Below are 19,739 nucleotides of genomic sequence, written 5' to 3'. Positions count from 1 at the left end.
GTACCACCCCTGCATATTCCCACGCAAAAAACTTTATCTCGCAATTTTTGTGAGGGAACGCAAAGTTGTTTTTTTTACTTCCATGTCATGGCTCCGTACTATTCCATGTATCTTTACAGTATATACAAAAAAGAATCATCTAGCTTTATACAAGCAGAGAATAGAGAAAACTCCAACCAATATAAAAACAACCACATTTGAGAGTATGTTCAAAGAGAGAAACAGCTCCCTAATTTGGCTACAAAGCCATTTTCTCCAAATTGTACCATGGTCACATCAGTAACTTGAACTTTGATTAATTAATCCAAATTACATACACTGGACTTTTATACATGGTATGTTGTGTAAAAGCAAAATCAATGTTGAAGAGCTCTTACCACTTCCATTTATACTAACAATTCTCATCTGTACAAGGTTGCCTCCTCTTTTGGCAAAATATTGTCGATAAAGTCCAAACAACAAGAAGATTAATGAGAAACAAAAAAAATATTAGAGTAGTACTTTGAAGGGACAAGCAAAATGAAACATCTTACTAAAGCATGTTTCGAGATGCTCAATTTGTTTGAAGAAGCGTGTACTTTGTACGCACTGAAGGTTTTTTTCCTTTCATATCACAACTGAGCACACATGACCATGTCCAATCAACCTTCACAAAACATCACTGTTGTCAGGGCAATGTAATTGGGCAAAGCATTTCTCAGTTAAGCCAGAGTGACAAAGGGCTACATTGTTACTCAAGGAATGAGCAGCTCATGGGAGACTAAAAACCCTGGTTATGTCATTGTTTAAAACAAATAATCTGTAGCTCATGGTGAATGACTCTGCTCAAAATTCTTAAAGGAGTGACAGATTTTTTAAGAGGTGGCTGCACTATCCTTCTGGGCACAAACCGAATACGTAAAGTTGTTCACTAATGCTCAGGCTAATTATTAGCCAACAAAACATTGCCTTTGACATTATACAGACAGAAAGATAAACTGAACTCCATGAGTGAAGACTATTCTGGAGAAGGCAGGCATACATTATTTAAACCCTACAACTAATACCTTCATGGACGTAAACACAGAGGGTTTAGAACAAGGTATAAACCACAGATCACAGAAGTAACAAGAATTGTGAAGTCTATAGGGTGAAACTCTCTTCAGGTTCAACCAAATGCTACAGAATTTATAGGACAGCACTTCACAAGGACTGTTTGAATGCAAGGAAAAGGGATATTCCTTAAATGGTGTATAAATCTATAAACAGCGGCAACAACCAACATTGACATTATTGTAGCCTCAGCATCAAAGACAGGGTTAACACGTTTCCTCAAGTTCAAGGAAAGACTTTTTAAAGACCAATCTAAGACATTTCTTTTTTAAAATGTAATTCCTATTCACAGCCATATCCGCAAAGAAAAACTAAATCTGTGAAATTGTGTTATATCCCGAACGTGGAAAAAGTGGACTGAGTGCAGTAGGGCTGTGCAATTAGTCGAAATTCAATTACGATTTCGATTACACCTACAATTACAAAATTAGCATAATCGTAAAATAACGATTATTAATAATAATTTTGAGTTTTTTTGAGGCATGCGCACACAAGTTACTCCGCTACGCCGCCCTCTCCAAGATAGCTAGCTACCTAAATGTATAGATGAATAGCATGTCTGTTATTCTGTCAAAATTGGCATTTTACTCCAAGCAATTTACTACTTTGGCAATTTCTAAGTGCATAGCAAGTTAACTCGTTTGTTTATACAAGGAAACCATACTTTAATTTATACATTTGCAGTTTCATTTTTTTTTTTAAATAATTAATTTAATAAATGTTGTTGGGTCCAAAACGAATGTGAATGTTTAGTCAGAGTCGCCAACGGACGGCCGGTTAAAATTAGACGCAGGCCGGCCTATAGACGGGTACTATTTATTCCCCCCGGAAAAAAAGGTGAATGACAGACGACGGAAGGGTACCCACGCTGCAGACGGGTGAGGTATAAAGGACACTCAATTTTTAGTCAAATGCCCAGCTCTGTTAAATAAAGAATATTCTGTGTTTTTAAAACATCACTAGTGCTAATGTGGAAGTCAATGAAGAATCTTATTCAAATGCTAATGAAAAATTAGCATTGACTTTAGGAGTAATATTCCTTCAAATAATGAATATTCTCACACAAACACTGTGGAAATACATACATACAGGTAAGAAAACACCACAGAAAGGCAAAAATTCTTCCCAATATGTGAAAAATAAGTTATATTAACTCATTCACTGCCAGACATTTTCAGACCCTCTTCTACCCTAACCTTTGAAAAAATTTTAAAAAAGGAAAAAGAATCCTGCAATTGAATGTCTTAAATCGTCAATGGCAGTGAATGAGTTAAGAGTTCAATTGCAACTTCTTCTGTTCTCATTCTAAGTATGCACCACACTGCCCCGAAGAGGCCAAAATGCGCAGGAGCAGCCAAAACACAAGGGCAGCCAAAATACAAGGAAAATACAAATACAAATACGAAATACAATCCCCAAGATCCGAGGTTAGCCCAGTAAATCCGAAAACTTGTGAAAATAAGATAAAGAGATAAGGGTAATGCTTATTCAAGGCTTCAATCTATGCAAAGATTCAAGGCATCAAAGGTGTGGATGTCCATTCATGCATTATCCAAACTTCTTATAACAGAATGAAAATGCAAGAGACTTGAATTTCACATATTTACAAAAAAACAAAAAGAATAGTGTTCAAAAATAAAGTGCTCAACGCGCAGGTACAAATGGGCATGAGGCCATGATGATAGTTTTGAGTACTTGAGTTTTAGTAGTTAATAAATACTAATTTTTGAAATTAATGATTAATCATTTCTATACTCCTGATTTCAGTATTAATCGAAATCATCGTGATTGTTATTTTTTTCATAATTGTTCAGCCCTAACAGCCAGTTGTTCTCCCTATGGCCTCTCCACAGAGAAGTTACAATAATGCATAAAATGTAAAAACCCAGATATTAAAATTCAAGAATTTTTCAAGACATTTTAAAGTATTATTTCCAAATTCATAAATTCTGTTAAGTTTTAACACTTAAAATCTCACGGGAACCCTGCAAAGAGTCCAAAGTCAATTCATTTGAAGGCTTGCATAATTCATCTAGGGAAAAAAAGCCTTATGTCTCATGTGTAAATATTGTGTTTTATTACAATAAAAGTATAAATTATAACAAGTACACAGAGTTACAAGATACATTTATAGGTATTTCATTCTTTAAAAGACAAAATACGCCTATCCTTCTTTATTTCAGATGGTCAAAGCTTTGGCTAAGCCCGACTTGTGAAAACATTCAACAAACAAGAGGGAAAACAAACCCAAGTAAAACAAAAGTGCCACTACCTGTTTTACTGCATTTTAAGAAGCAGAGACACAGCTGTTTGCCTTTCAAACAGACCGCACACAAACTACTGCATCACTGAAAGCTTTAGTATTTCAACCACTACTAGCTGACACATGCACTCCATTCAATTTTGACAAGTTGATATTTAATGCTGGTGGGACCATCATACACTTAATTTTAGCCCGCTTTCATTGACAAAACCGATGATAGAGATCTGATTCACTCAATCATTTGTCAATGCCAGCGGCTGCACTGCCTTGACAAATCAAACTGTGACATTGCTCCTCGGCTCACCTGCTGCTCGTGACATTAGCCAACCCCCCACCCTTTCTTGTAGGTGTTTTTTTTTTTTCTTTTCTCTTTTTTTTTTTTTTTAAGATGACACCCAAGCCTCTATTTTTAACCGTGCAAAAATGGCACTCAACATATTGGTGCTGTCTGATCTGTGGCAGGGAAACAAATAGAGTATAGACAAGGGATGTAATAATACACTCAAGCCCTGATTCGATTAGATTTTCAGTTCCCGATTTTCGATTCGATTTTTTAAAAATTGCTACCATGCTTGTCTCTGTGCGTTAGTGTGGTGCTGCAGCCATCCACAAACACAATACGCAATCATGTTTGGTGCTAGTGTGTCAAGAAGGGCTGCCACAAACTATTATTTTGCTAGTCGACTGATCACCAAAAGTAGACGCGATCAGTCGAATAATCGAATCATACGTAAATCACAAAAGCATAATCGCAACAGGCTCTTACAGTATATGACCACCGGTAGCTTACAGCTTAAATTCTTGAAGTTATGTACGTACAAAAGAATAATAAAGACAATCAAGATAAAAGTACATTCAACTTGTATTAAACTTTGCAGCTTGTTCTAGCATTCCTGACATATAAATGATGGAGTAATTGAAATTGAAGGCAATACTGTGGCCGTAATTTTTTTTTTGCCGTAAATGTTTAATGCATGGGCGGCACGGCGGTCGACTGGTTAGCACGTCCACCTCACAGTTCAGAGGTCGTGGGTTCGACCCCGGCCCCGGCCTCCCTGTGTGGAGTTTGCATGTTCTCCCTGTGTCTGCGTGGGTTTTCTCCGGTTTCCTCCCACATTCCAAAAATATGTATGGTAAGTTGATTGGACTCTCTAAATTGCCCCTAGGTGTGTTTGTGAGTGCGGATGTTTGTCTGTGTGTGCCCTGCGATTGGCTGGCAACCAATTCTTTGTGTCCCCCGCCTACTGCCCGAAGACAGCTGGGATAGGCTCTGGCACGCCCCGCGACCCTTGTGAGGACAAGCGGTAAAGATAATGGATGGATGGATGTTTAATGCATTTCAAAAAACCCAAAACTAGACACTATGCTGAGTTGCACTAATACTATGAAACTACCTATGAATACAAAAAATAAATACTTGTAAACATATTTCACTTTTTTTGGGCACCAAGCCTATTTTTTATTGTAGAAGAGAGTGAAATCATGAGTAAACTTAGGGAAAAGCACTGTGCTAAATAAAACTAAAGACTTGTATTGGTTTTTAATTTTGTTTTTAATTCAACCTTAATCCAAAACATTTTGTTTTGCTTCTCTCATATGCATAATTTGATCTACACATTCAAAATGTGGTATGCACCCGGAATGGAAAAGAACTTAGGAGGAACATAATAATGTGAAAGTCAAGCCAAATGCAGGCCCATTAGATGAAACATTCAGGCATTCTGATTAATATTGCATTTGTGGAATAAGATTTAATCCACCCGTTTTTAGCCATCTCTGGGGGGCGGCCATTGTTGACTGAAAATTACATCACAGTTGCTTAGGGCTCAGGCAGCGACCAATCACAGCTCACCTGCTTTCTGAAGTTGAGTCATGATTTTATTTATACAATACAATACAATTTTATTTATATAGCGCATTTCATAAAAGCTAGAGCTGTAACAAAGCACTTTACAAACAATACAATTAATAAAAAGCAATAAAAGGCTGTGATGCACGTATTAATACATATAGATAATAAAAATATAAATAAATAAAGTCAATAAATCAACATAAAACACTATATACAATTGACGCCAGAAAAGAGCCAAAAATTTCAGGTCTGATCAAAAGCCAGAGAAAAGAAATGTGTCTTCAACTGGGTTTTAAAAATGGACAGAGAGGGGGCTTGCCTAACAACCAATGGGAGGTCATTCCAGAGGGAAGGACCAGCGACAGAAAAGGCTCGATCCCCTCTGAGCCTCCGCTTGGTCCCCAGCACCTCGAGCAGCGCCTGGTCCGCAGACCTGAGGCTGCGGGAAGGTGCGTAGGAGTGGATGAGCTCAGAGAGGTACGCCGGGGCCAGGCCATTTCATGATTTAAAGACAAATAGGAGAATCTTAAATTGAACCCTGAAATGCACTGGGAGCCAGTGAAGGGAAGCCAGAATTGGTGTTATGTGCTCGATCTTCCGAGCTCCGGTTACTAGGCGGGCAGCAGCATTTTGGACCAACTGGAGACGTTTGAGGGAGGACTGGCTGACTCCAAAATAAAGTGCATTGCAGTAATCTAGCCGAGATGTAACAAAGGCATGGATGCTGGTCCAATTTAAGATCACTGTCCTTTTTAAAACCCAAGTTTGAGACTGTTGGCTTTAGATATGAAGACAGGGGGCCCAGGTCAACAGGGTGGGATCGGAGACGAGCCACTGGGACCGAAAACCATAACTTCTGTTTTGTTTTCGTTGAAATTTAGGAAATTTGGTGACATCCAGTCTTTGACGTCCTCTAGCAGAACAAAAGTGGTGTTAAGGAGAAAGACTCTTTTTTGCTTAGCGGGATATAGATTTGACAGTCGTCCGCTTAGCAGTGGAAGGAGATTCCGTGTTTTCTAATGATGGAGCCCAGGGGCAGCAAATACAATGAGAACAGCAATGGCCCCAGAATAGAACCCTGTGGAACACCATACGATAGAGGGGCAGAGCGGGACTCAGAGGAACCTAGGCTAACAGAAAAAATCCTGCCAGCTAAATAGAATCCAAGCCACTCTAAAGCGCATCCACTAATGCCCACTTGGTGTTGCAAGCGAGTCAAAAGAATACTGTATCTACTGTATCAAAAGCTGCAGTCAAATCCAACAAAACGAGACATACGTGGTCTCCAGTGTCATTTGTATATGAACGAAGATACACCGCTTGCTCGCTCGAGTATGGCGCACGGCCGCCGGGCCCGCATGCATGCTCCGTTGGGTTAGCTGATTCTTTTTCGTTGTTTTGAATGCAAATTTTTTTTCGTTGGTTTAAATGCTGCCTCTTCAATGGTTTAGCGGCTTCTTCTACGTTGGTTTAACTTCTTCATGTTTGGAGGCGGATGCGCGCTGCCTACATCATGCACCATGCCGCAATCGGGTTTGTTTTCACATTTTTTTCTATCGAACATTTTATCGAAGGCATTTCTATTGATATCGATCATGTGTCAATCGCAATACATATTGATATTGACTTATCAGTCCAGTCCTAGCCCGGACTTTCAAACTCTGTTGTTAACGCTCACTCAGGTAGCCATGCCACCATTACTCACAATGCTTCTGTTTCACAGATGACCCGGATTACCACGACTGCGCATGTGCGTTGCAGACAGGCATATCATGAGAGAGCGGCTATAGTTAACATGGCGTTGCGAATCGATTCTTTTGTTTTCTTACATCGATGCATATTTTAAGCACATATCGATTTCATATCCATTTTTGATCAATCGTTACATCCCTAGTACCAACTAATACAGTTACTTTGTCCTTAATTAATCATTCATTGCAAAATAAAGTATTCACGTACATGCACAAAAACACAGAAAAATCTGCAATGGTCACTGAAATAATTTGACACTGACAAAATGGTGCCTTCTCCAGCTGCACATTTCAGATCCTTCCACAGAGATCCAACAGGATTTTGATCAGGGCTCAGAAAAGACCACTTGATAATATTCCACAGCCATTCGTAGGTGTTTACATGTGTTTTGGGTCTTTATAGTGTTGGAGTCAGGATCAATGACCTGCGGCTGAGAACAGTTGGAACAAGTTGGAACAGTGCGAATCGTTTAAAACAATTTGAGAGAAAAACCAAAAAAATGGTGAAATGAAAATGTTGGCTTTTATTTAGAAATTTTGTGAAAATTGTGGCGGGCATAAGATAAACAGTCCAAAGTTGGAATGGTTTGAATTGGTCAAAAAAATAATAATAATCATCATAATTTGACTTTTTTTGAAATTCGGAATAAAAATAGTAAATTTTAATAAAAATAAAATAATAATAGTCAACATAGTCAAAATACAGATTTTAGTTTAAAAAATTAAAATTACAGTATTTTATTGTATCATCATAAATTACAGTAATTTACTGGCAGCAGTGATCCAGTAAAATACTGTAATGAGCTGTCAAAAACACAGTTATTAACTGGATATAAATTTACAGTATCATAAATAATAATACATGCAAATTGCAGGTGCAGTAACAGTAGAAAATTACAGTACTTTATTGGATAACTGCTGCCAGTAAAATACTGTAATTTCTACAGTGAGAAGTGTTACAGTGTACGGTCAGAGTTCAAAGGGTTGTACCATAGACCAAAGTCATGTGATTCTTCTGCAACAATGCAACTCTCAACTTAAAACGCAAACAATTACCAAACAAAATCTTCTTCTCTAATTAACACACAGATTCCTTCACAGCGGCACTTCACATCAGGGATGGCTCTAGGTTTTTTTCTCTGGTGGGGCTAAAGGGGGCTTTACCGGTACATGGGGCTCTGAGAAAATAATTTATAAATTACATATATTTTAGAATGGCAAATAAAATGCTGGAGGAGCTTAACTGAAAACATAGACGCCTGCTAGCGATTAGAGGCGAATGGAAATGAGAACATTATTGAAAGGATTTTGAATCAAAGACGACCAACTGAAAAGCTGATGTCCACCCATATATAAGGCGCGCCGTCGATTTTTGAGAAAATGAAACTATTTTAAGTATGACTTCATCTGAAAAATATGGTAGCCATCTGCCTCGCTTCACTAGCACAGACTTTCATCACTGAGACGCACTTGACTCCAAGCTGGAGGTTGAAACTTCTTCGCAGCCGTACCATCGCAGGCAGTCCAACAGTGTTGCCCATGAATGCGCAGCACAACAAACGCCACACGGCCTGATTCATTGCTGTCAAGCAGTAACAGTCCTCCAATATTGCCAACGACTACAAAAGAATGCTGTAAAGACGCAAAGGACAAGCACTGATCCTCTCTCATGAATGTCACAGCCAAAAACAATCCACAACAGGTCCACACAAACTACAGTAAACATCTAAATAACAAAACAGATTGGGAAAACTACTAATTAAAGTGAAACATTAGCGGCGCTCTTGTAACAGGCTGCCAATTCAAAGGCGCCATCCTTTACAAAGAAAAGGAAAACTTACATAATTAATTATGGAATTCAAAAATCACCACAAAGCAGGATGTGATGTCTGCCGTTAAAAATGGATTCAATTTTCAGTTTTGTGTTTAACTAACATCGTTGCTTCAGGTTTCATGTCCGCGGTATGCTACGGGTTTATATTTTTGATATGAGTAGTTAAGTAGTATTAAAAAGTTATCATGCCTGAGCAAAACTGCAGAAGTTCTGCTTAAGAGTTAACACTGTAACTCCTCACTTTTATCATTTAATTTTAAAATTTAAATGAAAAATATTTGTGGGGAAATATTTCTCTAAAAATGCTGAAGCAGCAGTTACTCAAACACAAAATTTGATCCACAGGCAAAATTTTGGCTCCAGCTGTTTTATATGATGTTGGTCATTGTATCTGTTATCTTCCCCAAAACAGTGCTCAATCAATAATAATCACTTGGCTTTGTTTACATCTGACATGGCCTACATTATCAGTCAAATGTAGTTTGGGTTGTCTGGGCAGAAGGTGACAGTATAACTTGTGTTACATGTATGGGAGAGGTAGAAACCCGGTAGTTGAAGGATGGGCTCAGTTTCTAGACAGCAATCTTGCAAAGCGGGTTACTAGCGTTTAATAAACCTGCAAAACCTCTTTCTTGTATTGACTTTAACAATCCACACTTTTAAACACATATTTAACATGTGAGTTTCAAGTAAACCGTGTCCTCTGTTCGAAAATTTGTGTGCGAGATAGGCTTCTCCTCACATTAGTGACAGAGGTCTGCAACTTTCTACAAATTGAGTAATTGCCTTGAGGCTATGTTTCAGGAGAGCTCATTTGAGTGCATTTCCAAATGTTTTATGGACATCCTTCAAGCATAAGTTGTATGAGTCTGAATACAGTAATCCTTTGCAGTCTGTATATTAAAAATGAACATGTAGTTTGTCCCCTTTGGATTCTAAGAAATTACTTATTTGTGTATTATTGTGTATTTGACCCGACTGTGTTTCTGACTATATTTCTTCCACTCTCAGTCCTTGTCTCTCTCTGTCTGGTTGGATTTTGTCCTCACATAAGGTCATTTGTAGCTCAGGAAACCGATCGATAATGAGTTCACATTTACTGGCAAAGTGCTTACCTTGTTTTCTCAGTGCCATTCAATGCAGCAGGGGACGTACATCTGCCCACTGCAGAGTCAAGTTTCACATGTTCATGATACTCAGGCGACTTCTGTAAAAATATCACCAAAATAAATTTGTGTGAAAAAAAAAAATACACACCAATCAAAATAAATTTGTGTGAAAAACAAACAAAAAAATACACACCAATGTGGGGAAGTACTGTTTTGACTAATATATTTAACTAATGTACAGTATAGCCACAGAATAGGTGGGTGTTTTCAGCAAGCATACTGCAAACAGTAAAGGTAGTCGCAAAGTTGGTCCAACTCGAAGGAGAGATAAGCCTGGCTTGTAATTGTGCTTCGAATGTCTTCTCGAACTCTTGACAAATATCAGCCAACGCTAACATAACATAATGTATGAACTCCTGGTTAACCAAACAGATTGCAATACCAACATCAACTGCCAGTCTCCCTAAACTCTCCAACGGTGACGTAGAACAATATACATAAAAGAGAAAGTGGTTAGCTTGCTGCAACTTAAATCCCAGTGTCGTCAAGTCCATGTTGGTCGAAGGTTACCTCGCCACTAGTGCTAGAACAGGCTTGTTCAAAACATAACAAAACAAAACAAAACAAACAACAACAACAAAACAATACCTTACCGTAAACAACCAACTTCATTTTTCTCACAGACGCCAAACAAAACTGATTGTCATTACAAGAATCCAATTTCTTTCCGCAGCACAATATGGACAAATGCGTGTCATCAATTGCCCAACTGCTCACCGTCTTGCTTAGCCTGTTGACAACTGACTCAATTCCTTATAGAAAAAAACAAAACCATTGGATGTTGTCAAGGCCATATTAGTCAAGTACCGAGGATCGGTCACAGACGGCCGTGCGCTCGAGTTGTTTCGAGCGATGTTTCCATAGAGCTACTTAGCGAGACTGGAACAGATGAGGCAGATGTGTACGAAACACTACGTCGTTGGAAATTAAATTGGAATACAAATACTATAAATATTACAGTTTAGAGTTGGCGTATTTTGTCGATGAACAAAGAAAAAATACAAAATGAGCTTCTTTTCTAGTTTTTTTTCTTTTTAAATAACATAACCACCAAGTCGCTCAATTGTATTGTTTTTAAAAGTCAATTGCAGTATAAGTTTTGTTGCGAGTAAAACTGAATAAATACCAATTCTACTACTACTACTACTACTACTACTACTAATAATAATAATAATAATAATAATAATAGCAACAACAATAATAATAATTATAATAGCAACAATACTACTACTACTACTACAGTTACTACTACTAATAATAATAATAATAACAATAATAGTAATAGTAATAATAATAATAATAAGAATAATAACAATAATAATATTAATATAATCTACATTCTAGATTATTCATTTCAAAGGAAATGTTGCCATCTAGTGTAATGATTGGGTAGTAGGCCGACCCAAAAAGGGTTTACTCCCCGTTTACATTTTAAGGCCGATGCTAATTATCTTTTGTCCAGTAAAATTGATGAGTGTTATGTAGACAAAAGACAGGCAAGGCAGGCAGACAGACAGACAGACAGACACTTCATCCACAAGAGAAATTAACAGTTCCAGTAGTCTCCACAATGAAAACAACACAAAGCAAACCAAGTATATGCCGTACTATAAATGCCATTAAAAATGAGATAAATGTTAAAGGTAGCATCTATACAAGTCTTTTTAAAAATAAGAATAAAGTTTGAAAGAAGATGCATGGGTAAAATGCAAGGTGGAATTTTAATAGAATGAAAGTGTATCCCTTGTTGCATTAAATACAAACATTTTACATGTAAATGCAATCTTAAGATATGCTAAAAACAATTAATAGTGAGTATAGTCAGTCGTTTTGTATGTTTATGATTTCTTTACATTATGTGAACATTTTTGTATTTCCAAGTGCACAATTAATACTTGTGTGACGATCATGACATTAAATTGTTTACTAATACATCAGTTCAGTTCAACATTTTTAACATTCATAGAAAGAAACATGTATTACCAATCACATTCAACATAAAAAGTTCATTCATGTGTGATTCCTGTTAAACAACTTTTTAATGGAGACTGTAAGGTCCACAGTATAAGATAACAGTGTGATAAAGGCAACCACTGTCTCCATTATAACAAGCTCTGAACTTTTGTTGGCACTGTTTTTTAGCTGTAGTATCTTGTTAAAACAAATTACTGTAGCTACCATGTAAAGCAGCAGTCCAGTAATTGTGAAAACAACCATTAGTTTGTCAAGAGGGAGATGACACTGCCCTGCAAATTCACCCAGTATTACTACCAGTGTGACAAGAGACATGAGAATACAGATGCCATATGACGTTCCAGACACCCACGATTGCCAACGATGTAATCCATTGGGCAGGCCATGATCTTCTTCCACAAACAAAGGAATCATCTGAAAACCACCCCATACTTGCACAATCTTGAGAAGACCAGGTTGACTACCCATGAAACCTCTTTGCTCCTGGACTTGGGAGCATAGGACGTAGGATTCCGAGATGTAGGCGAGGACAGTGAGGCCTGATGTCATGGCAGCTGCCACGGGACGTGGCCAGGCCTTTTGGCGCTCCATGACGAGCCATTGAAAAACTATGGAGGCACTGAGACAAAACAGTGACCCCAAAACTGCCACAGTCACAGTCAGGTTTTTCCATGACACTGGAAGGAGGCTGTGAAACTGGATGGTGCTGAGAACATGGATCAGCATGGTAAGTGTGAAGAAAATGCACCAGGTAAATATGCAGAAGATCCTGATGGTGGGGAGGTGTTGAAGATGCAGCCGATTCTTGGTTAGCTCTGATGAGTCGAGTGCAGTCACCAGACTAAATGTGGTACAACTGGTTAACACCTCACATGACCTCACCAAAAAAAGAGGACTTGCAAAGTCTCTAGCCTCGAGTACAATCACAGGCATTGCAACAAAGTGAAATATAAATATGCAACTGCTAAGAGTCACTACTTCCTTCGTAGGGTAAATGTTTTCTCATTCCCAGTTCTTTGAGAAAATGCGGTTGTTTACCAAGAAATGTTGACTCCAAAATTGTTAGCCCAAGTCCCTAGAAATAACAAAATCAAAAGTACAAAAAGTTCATCAAAAATATAATGGTCCCCTTGTTCTTTACACCACTGTCCTTTGACCAACAATTGACATCATGGAATGTATATATATTGTACCTCGCAATCTGTCAAAATAAGCCGCGCCTACTTCCTTTTTGAGGTTTCAGCAGTGCGCACTAAGTCTCACGGAAGGAAGGTGCAGATGGCCACAATAAAAGGTAACACAAACAAAGTTATCTTCCTGCAGCTCTTGCTTCTCACGAAATGCTGCTGTTTTTTTCTGAATGACCAAGTAATAAACCATTGTGAGCACAGCTTCTTTATGAACTTAATAAAGAGCACTTTGCCACTACAAGTATGAAAATAGTCAGCAATGAAATATCATATCCACAACCAGCCTAAAATGACCTTTACATACATGCTGTGTTTCAGTATGAACAGGACTGTATAATTTGTGTATCTTAAGAGGGCCTTGTGTGTCACATGTCAAACTTGTACCTTAAAGCAGAAGTCAAACAGACAAAACAATCATTTGAAATATGTTCTATGCGCCTTCACTGGTCTAAATGGGGCATTCTGATTAATATTGCGTTTGTGGAATATGAGTTCAACAGCAAAATCTAGCCGTTTTGTCCATCTCAGGGGGCGGCCATTTTGCCACTTGCTGTCGACTGAAAATGACATCACAGTTGCTCAGGGCTCAGGTAACGATCAATCACAGCTAACCTGTTTTCTGAAGCTGAGTCATGATTGGTTGTTATCTTGGTTGTTTACTACTGAACTTAAATTCCATAAACACAAGTCACAGTCAGAATGCTGTGTTTAGACTAGTGGCGTTGCATAGAACATATTCTTGGAATGAAATTTTTACTCTAACTGGAGGAAGAGGAATTGTGTACAGATAAAGTCATGCAAAAACACAATACATTCTTTCCTTCATCTAGTAATGATCATGTAATCATCAGGTAACTTTACAATTAACATTTGATTGAGGAAAGCTTGGCAACCATTACTATGCCAACTTTTGCCTCCATTATTAAGACCACTTTAATCTCCTTAGGTGTAGTTCTGTGTCATAAATTTGTGCAGCTGTGTTTTGTTATGTCTGAGGAGCTGAACAAGAAACTATGTATTGCCTTGTGTGTGTTGTCAAATGTCTTTTTAATGATTTTCAGAACCACAATCACAAAAATGATACCGGATCACATAATTAACCGTTTTTTTCCTTTTGACAAAATAAATCCCCAAATCCCCAGACAGCAAACACACTCTCTCTCACACACACACACACACACACACACACACACACACACACCCCAACACACCCCCACACACACGCACACCCCCCCCCACACACACACACCCACACACGCACGCACACACTCTAACACCCACACACCCCCACGCACGCACCCCCCCCACACACACACGCACACACGCGCACGCATGCACACGCACACACCCAAAATAAATTGTTCATACAATATTCATACAAAGTGAAGGTAGAATGCAACAAAAGAAGACAATCCAAAAATGATTTATAACCAATATTCCTAGTGTGTGTTAAACCTCAAGGAATAGGAACCTGTACTGTGGGACTTTTTATTTCTATGTGTGTGTTTGTATGCATCGTTGTTTTCACAAGCTGTCACGGTGCTTGTATGCATGCACAAAAGAATCATTTGAAAATCCCAGCTATGTACATATATATACATATATATATATATATATATATATATATATATATATATATATATATATATATATATATGTATATATATGTATATATGTATATATGTATATATATATATGTATATATGTATATATATATATATATATATGTATATATATATATATATATAGATCTTTCCTCTTATTGAATACTTTGACAAAATCCAACTGTGCTCGTAGGGCAGTAACTCAATTGTATATAGTGTTTTATGTTAATTTATTGTCTTTATTTATTTATCTTTTTATTTTATATATTTTTTAATATTTATTGGTATATTTATAAATAGATGTATCACAGCCTCTTATTATTTTTTTATTTATTGTATTGTTTGTAAAGTGCTTTGTTGAAGCTCTAGCTATTATGAAATGCGCTATATAAATGAAATTGTATTGTATTATATTGTATTGTAGAGTTCAACTTGTTTCTTCAACAAGAGGAATGTCACTGCGCGTCTGTCAAGATTTCTGCAACTCGTCGTAGTTGTGGGCTCCTCAGAGCTGCAGATACGGCACCCCGCTGCTCGAGATTGCGAGCCATCATGTCCAAAGAGTTGTTCTAGCGCGTGATTACGTCCATAATTAGTCTGTGCGCGGGCAGCTCGAGCTGTCTTTATTTAGACGTCAAAGTGCTGCTGCTGTTGAGCATCGGTGAAAAAAAGAAACTATACGCTTGACACGTCTAAACAAACATGATACACGGCCAACTTTGGATCAGCCGCACTAGCGTTGCGTTCATTGCCTGCACAATAAGCACTTTATGTGTGGCTCAAAGCCAGCCTCTTGTATAGCCACATCCATGTTGCGAGAGTCGTCGGTCACAACAGCAACTCTGTGATTTGGCCTCGGAAGTTCCCATTCGGTGACAGCTCCTTTTAGGACATCTGCTATATTCACCCAGACTGCAAAACACAGTCAGACGGACGAGAAATCTCGTGGCGTTCTAATCCCGCGAGATCTCGTAGTACGATATCACGTCCCATCCCCAATATATATATATATATATATATATCTCCATTATTGATACCGCTTATCCTCACAAGGGTCCCGGGCGTGCTGGAGCCTATCCCAGCTGTCTTCGGGCAGTAGGCGGGGGACACCCTGAATTGGTTGCCAGCCAATCGCAGGGCACAGAGACAAACAAACATCCGCACTCACAATCACACGGGCAATTTAGAGTGTCCAATCCGCCTCGGATGTCGTGGGTTCCATCCCGGCCTCCCTGTGTGGAGTTTGCATGTTCTCCCCGTGCCTGCGTGGGATCTTTGAGTGTAAAAGGTTGCCGACCCCCTCCCCCTCATCGCCCCCCCCGTTCCCCACTAGATGCTTATGAAGTGCCCTCTCATCTAGTTATCTTTAAAAAGTCCTATTGAATGAGAACTTAGTGTATGAAGGACAGTACATAAAGATACAGAAAAACATTTTAGGATGTTATATTATTCAGAGGCTTAATGTGGATCAAGCAATTATTATCATTTTCAGTAGTAGTAGTCGTAGTAGTAGTAGTAGTAGTAGTAGTAGTAGTAACTCTGACATTGACTTTGGGAACATTTACTTTGTGACACCAAAAAGTTCTGGGAGCCGTTTCAGAATTGGATATCTGAGAAGAATCATGAGTCCCCCCCCAACTGGAGTACAGAGACATTAAATAAGGGACAGTGAAACAAAATAGGAAATAGGTAATGAACAACACTTTGATAGAAATTGATCATTTTAAAAGGACATTGAAGAGACTTAAAACAAAACAGGACGTTAAAATAGTAAATACAGTAGTGTGATCTTATTTTCCCAATAGACCTCGGATTTTGTTGCTGTTATAATGCAGACTTCAGTGTATGTTGCTTGTGTGCTCAGTTTGTAATTCTCATGTTTTGTGGAAAATACGATTGAATGCTGGTTTTGATGAATAAAGATGTTTAAAAATATCTACGTTTGTAATGATCTGATACAAAATTTTGAGCAAATTAACTATGTTTTGATTCAAAGACCTGAGAATGTGTTTTTTTTATTTTTTTATTGGACATACACCAAAATGTTGATTGTTTGCTTGGTTTTGAAAGTTTAAAACACTTTCTTCTACTTAGGCAAGATGACATGAAAGTATTTCGTATGTCACATTCATATATACTTTATTAGGGTTTTGAATGCGTCCCACAGATAGTGCAGAGGCATCACTACGTGGTTTGTCCTAGTGTACTGCTTTAGTTAGTGATTAAAGACGGACAATCTTCTTCGCATGCGCGATTTACATCATGCAGGGGTCACCGATATTGTTTTGACAGCACGCCCTATGTACTATTAGCATTACTGGACTTATTATATTTAAAAAATGTACATTGATGTGATAGAACATATTTTTTGTATATTATTGAAATTAAGTTGAATGGCTGGACTGTGAAAAAACATAAAAAAACATTTTGGGCACCGAATGAGTTAATAGTGTTTTTTTTTTTGTTTTTTTAAATGAATCAGCATTGAAAAATAAAAAACATTCTACATTCAAACTCATTTTTGTCGCGGGCCACATCAAAGTTCTGGAGACCCTCGGAGGGCCGACTGTGAACACATACATGTATGATCGCCTAATATTATCACATACATGTATACCCAACAAATTGATGGATAACTAGTTTTGAAATCAGAAGCCAGTAAATAGTTCAACTGTCTTTCAATGTATTTTAAAGGAGGGATTTGTAACAAATGCTAGCAAGATCTCATATGTTGTGTTAACAGTGAAGACAATTTCAAAGAAACACATCAAGTCAATACACATGATTTGCCTTTGCGGGCCACATAAAAAGATGTCGCGGGTCGGATCTGGCCCCCGGGCCTCGAGTTTGACACCTGTGCTTTAAGGAAAGGTGGCAAAATCAATGGGATGAAGAGAGGTAGATGGTATCACAGAATACATAGGTTGGTGAAAAGTGGACAGCTGAGGGGCACAGTTAGAAGAGATTAAATTATAATGTCAAGGTTGAGGGCACATGGGGTTGAACAGTATATTGTTTAGCATGGGTAAGCATGAATCTCAATTCAGGTGTGGGGAATTAGGAACGGTTGAGCATGGTTGAGCAGGTTTGAGGTTGAGAGAAGATCTTTGATTATTGAGATTGTTGAGTCAAGTGTCAAAAGTTGTTTTAGTTTAGATATTCTGAGGCTGAGCACAAGCAGGAAAGAATATAAGATGCTTTGCAGTATTTGAGGAAAATAGCTATATTTAGTAGGATATAGTTATTGTGGTTTTTGTTTTTATTTTACTTATTGCGCTCAGACAAGGGGGAAAAAATGTTAAATTGGGACTCGCACTCCATATCAGTTAGTGGCGGTAATGTACTATTATGTTGTTCACCAACCTCTATGACAAAACCAAAGAGGAAGAAGAAGAAGAAGAAGAAGAAGAAGAAGAAGAAGAAGAAGAAGAAGAAGAAGAAGAAGAAGAAGAAGAAGAAGAAGAAGAAGAAGAAGAAGAAGAAGAAGAAGAAGAAGAAGAAGAAGAAGAAGAAGAAGAAGAAGAAGAAGACGACGACGACGACGAAAAAGAAGAAGAAGAAAAACGAAAACGAAAACGAGGAAGAGGAAAAATCGTCGAAGAAGAAACAGGAGTTGGAGGACCAGTGGACGAGGTTGAGGATGTTGTTGCAGTTCTACTCACGGTTATTTTCCAATTGGTAACGTCAACCAAATACCACATCATTCAACACGAAAAGGTATTTTAACACTATATGTTGGATACTCAAACGTACTAAGTGTGTGTAAAATACCACTGAACCGATTGCGTATTTTGACTGAAAGCTAGTTCACAGTTTAAAATGGCCGCTTTATGATGTGGACTGGCTCGCCATTTTCCGATTACCCCCTTAGCCCCCAGCCCCCCCCCCCCCAACATTTTTATCCCCCACTTAATAGCATTTGAGTTTTATGGATGCTTTCCGTTCGTGTGGTAACGCAACGTACGGTAACTCATGGGCGTTAAAACTTGTGTAAATTCAGAATTATTTTGGGCATACTCCCTACGATCCACTGTTGCTGCGTAATACGTTTTATTTGAATTCGCATGTACAGTAATTGTTGTACATGGAGCAGCATGGTGGGTCACTAGTTCTAGTTCACTAGTACGTCTGCCACATTATCGAATGTTCTTATTTCTGTTTAGGCACTCCTGTGTGGAATCAAAAATCATACAACAAAAAGAAACACGTTGGGTTAATAGAAAACTTTAAATGCCGGAAGTGTGAATTTAAATGTGTTTTTTTCCTGTATGTGCCCCGCGATTGACTGGCAACCAATCCAGGGTGTAATCGGCTTCTTGCCCAGAGTCAAAACATTCACCATTACAATGGTCTCTTTATATATAATAACTATAATTTTACATTTTTTAAAAACCTTTCATGTTTTAAGTGATTAATTGTGCAAATTATAACTGTTTATTTTGCAGTGATCTTGCATCCCTAAAAGAGGAAGTCAACCTAAACGTATTTTTTTCAAGAATATGTTCCCAGCAGGCCCACTTGTTGAAAAACGGCATTATGATTAATTTCGCGTTTGTGGAATATAAATAAAGCAGCAAAATGCACTTGTTTTTAGCCATCTCTGGGTGCGGCCATTTTGTCTTCTGTCGACTTAAAATTACATCACAACTGTTCACAACGACCAATCACGGCTGACATGTTTTCAGAATCTGAGCCGTGATTGGTCGTTGTGAGCAGTTGTGATGTCATTTTCAGTTTACAGAAACCAAAATGGTCGCCCCCAGAGATGGCTGAAAAAGAGTGGATTAACACTTATTCCACAAATATTTCTCAGAATGCCCTGTTTCAACCTGTGGGCTTGCTTAGAACATATTCTTGAAAAAAAAAAATGTTTGCATTGATTCCCGCTTTAAGTATTCACATGCCTTCAATTCAAATTGACTGATAATTTTCCAAGGGCAGGAAAACCTCTCACACGTTCATAAAAGAAAACCAATTGAATCCCACATGAGCAAGCATGGAAACCAGGCT

At 38.1% G+C, this 19,739-nt stretch overlaps 3 protein-coding genes across 5 annotated transcripts in view; 1 reads left to right on the top strand and 2 right to left on the bottom strand.

Annotated features, from left to right (window-relative positions):
- LOC147145480 (testis-expressed protein 2-like) overlaps window positions 1-10,722 on the bottom strand; it is a 31,962-nt gene extending 21,240 nt beyond the window's left edge. For 2 of the 3 annotated variants that reach the window (XM_086034605.1, XM_086034608.1), the window contains exons 1-2: window positions 10,555-10,722; window positions 9,908-9,999 (exon numbers count right to left, since the gene is read on the bottom strand). The gene's annotated coding sequence lies outside the window, so the exon portion shown is untranslated. Of the gene's footprint in view, window positions 1-377; window positions 542-9,907; window positions 10,000-10,554 lie in introns of those variants that run through there. The other variant, XM_086034606.1, reaches the window with a different exon arrangement.
- A 990-nt stretch (window positions 10,723-11,712) lies between these two features.
- On the bottom strand, window positions 11,713-13,070 carry LOC147145479 (myeloid-associated differentiation marker homolog). Its single transcript, XM_086033946.1, has one exon. The coding sequence runs from the start codon at window positions 12,866-12,868 to the stop codon at window positions 11,972-11,974; it is 897 nt and encodes a 298-aa protein (XP_085890072.1). The 5' UTR covers window positions 12,869-13,070; the 3' UTR covers window positions 11,713-11,971.
- Window positions 13,071-18,308: 5,238 nt separating this feature from the next.
- Window positions 18,309-19,739, top strand: part of LOC147145478 (uncharacterized) — a 50,138-nt gene continuing 48,707 nt past the window's right edge. Inside the window, exon 1 of the mRNA XM_086033157.1 lies at window positions 18,309-18,446. The gene's annotated coding sequence lies outside the window, so the exon portion shown is untranslated. The remainder of the gene's footprint in view (window positions 18,447-19,739) is intronic.

This window comes from Filicampus tigris, chromosome 6 (assembly GCF_054856515.1).
Source record: "Filicampus tigris isolate MCC_2025a chromosome 6, RoL_Ftig_1.0, whole genome shotgun sequence".
In the NCBI taxonomy this organism is placed as follows: domain Eukaryota; kingdom Metazoa; phylum Chordata; class Actinopteri; order Syngnathiformes; family Syngnathidae; genus Filicampus; species Filicampus tigris.
This window is presented reverse-complemented; position numbering and strand designations above follow the sequence as displayed.

What these genes read in the sequence shown, in the direction of transcription:
- LOC147145479 (XM_086033946.1), bottom strand. Translation starts at nt 12,868, where the DNA reads ATGCCTGTGATTGTACTCGAGGCTAGAGACTTTGCAAGTCCTCTTTTT.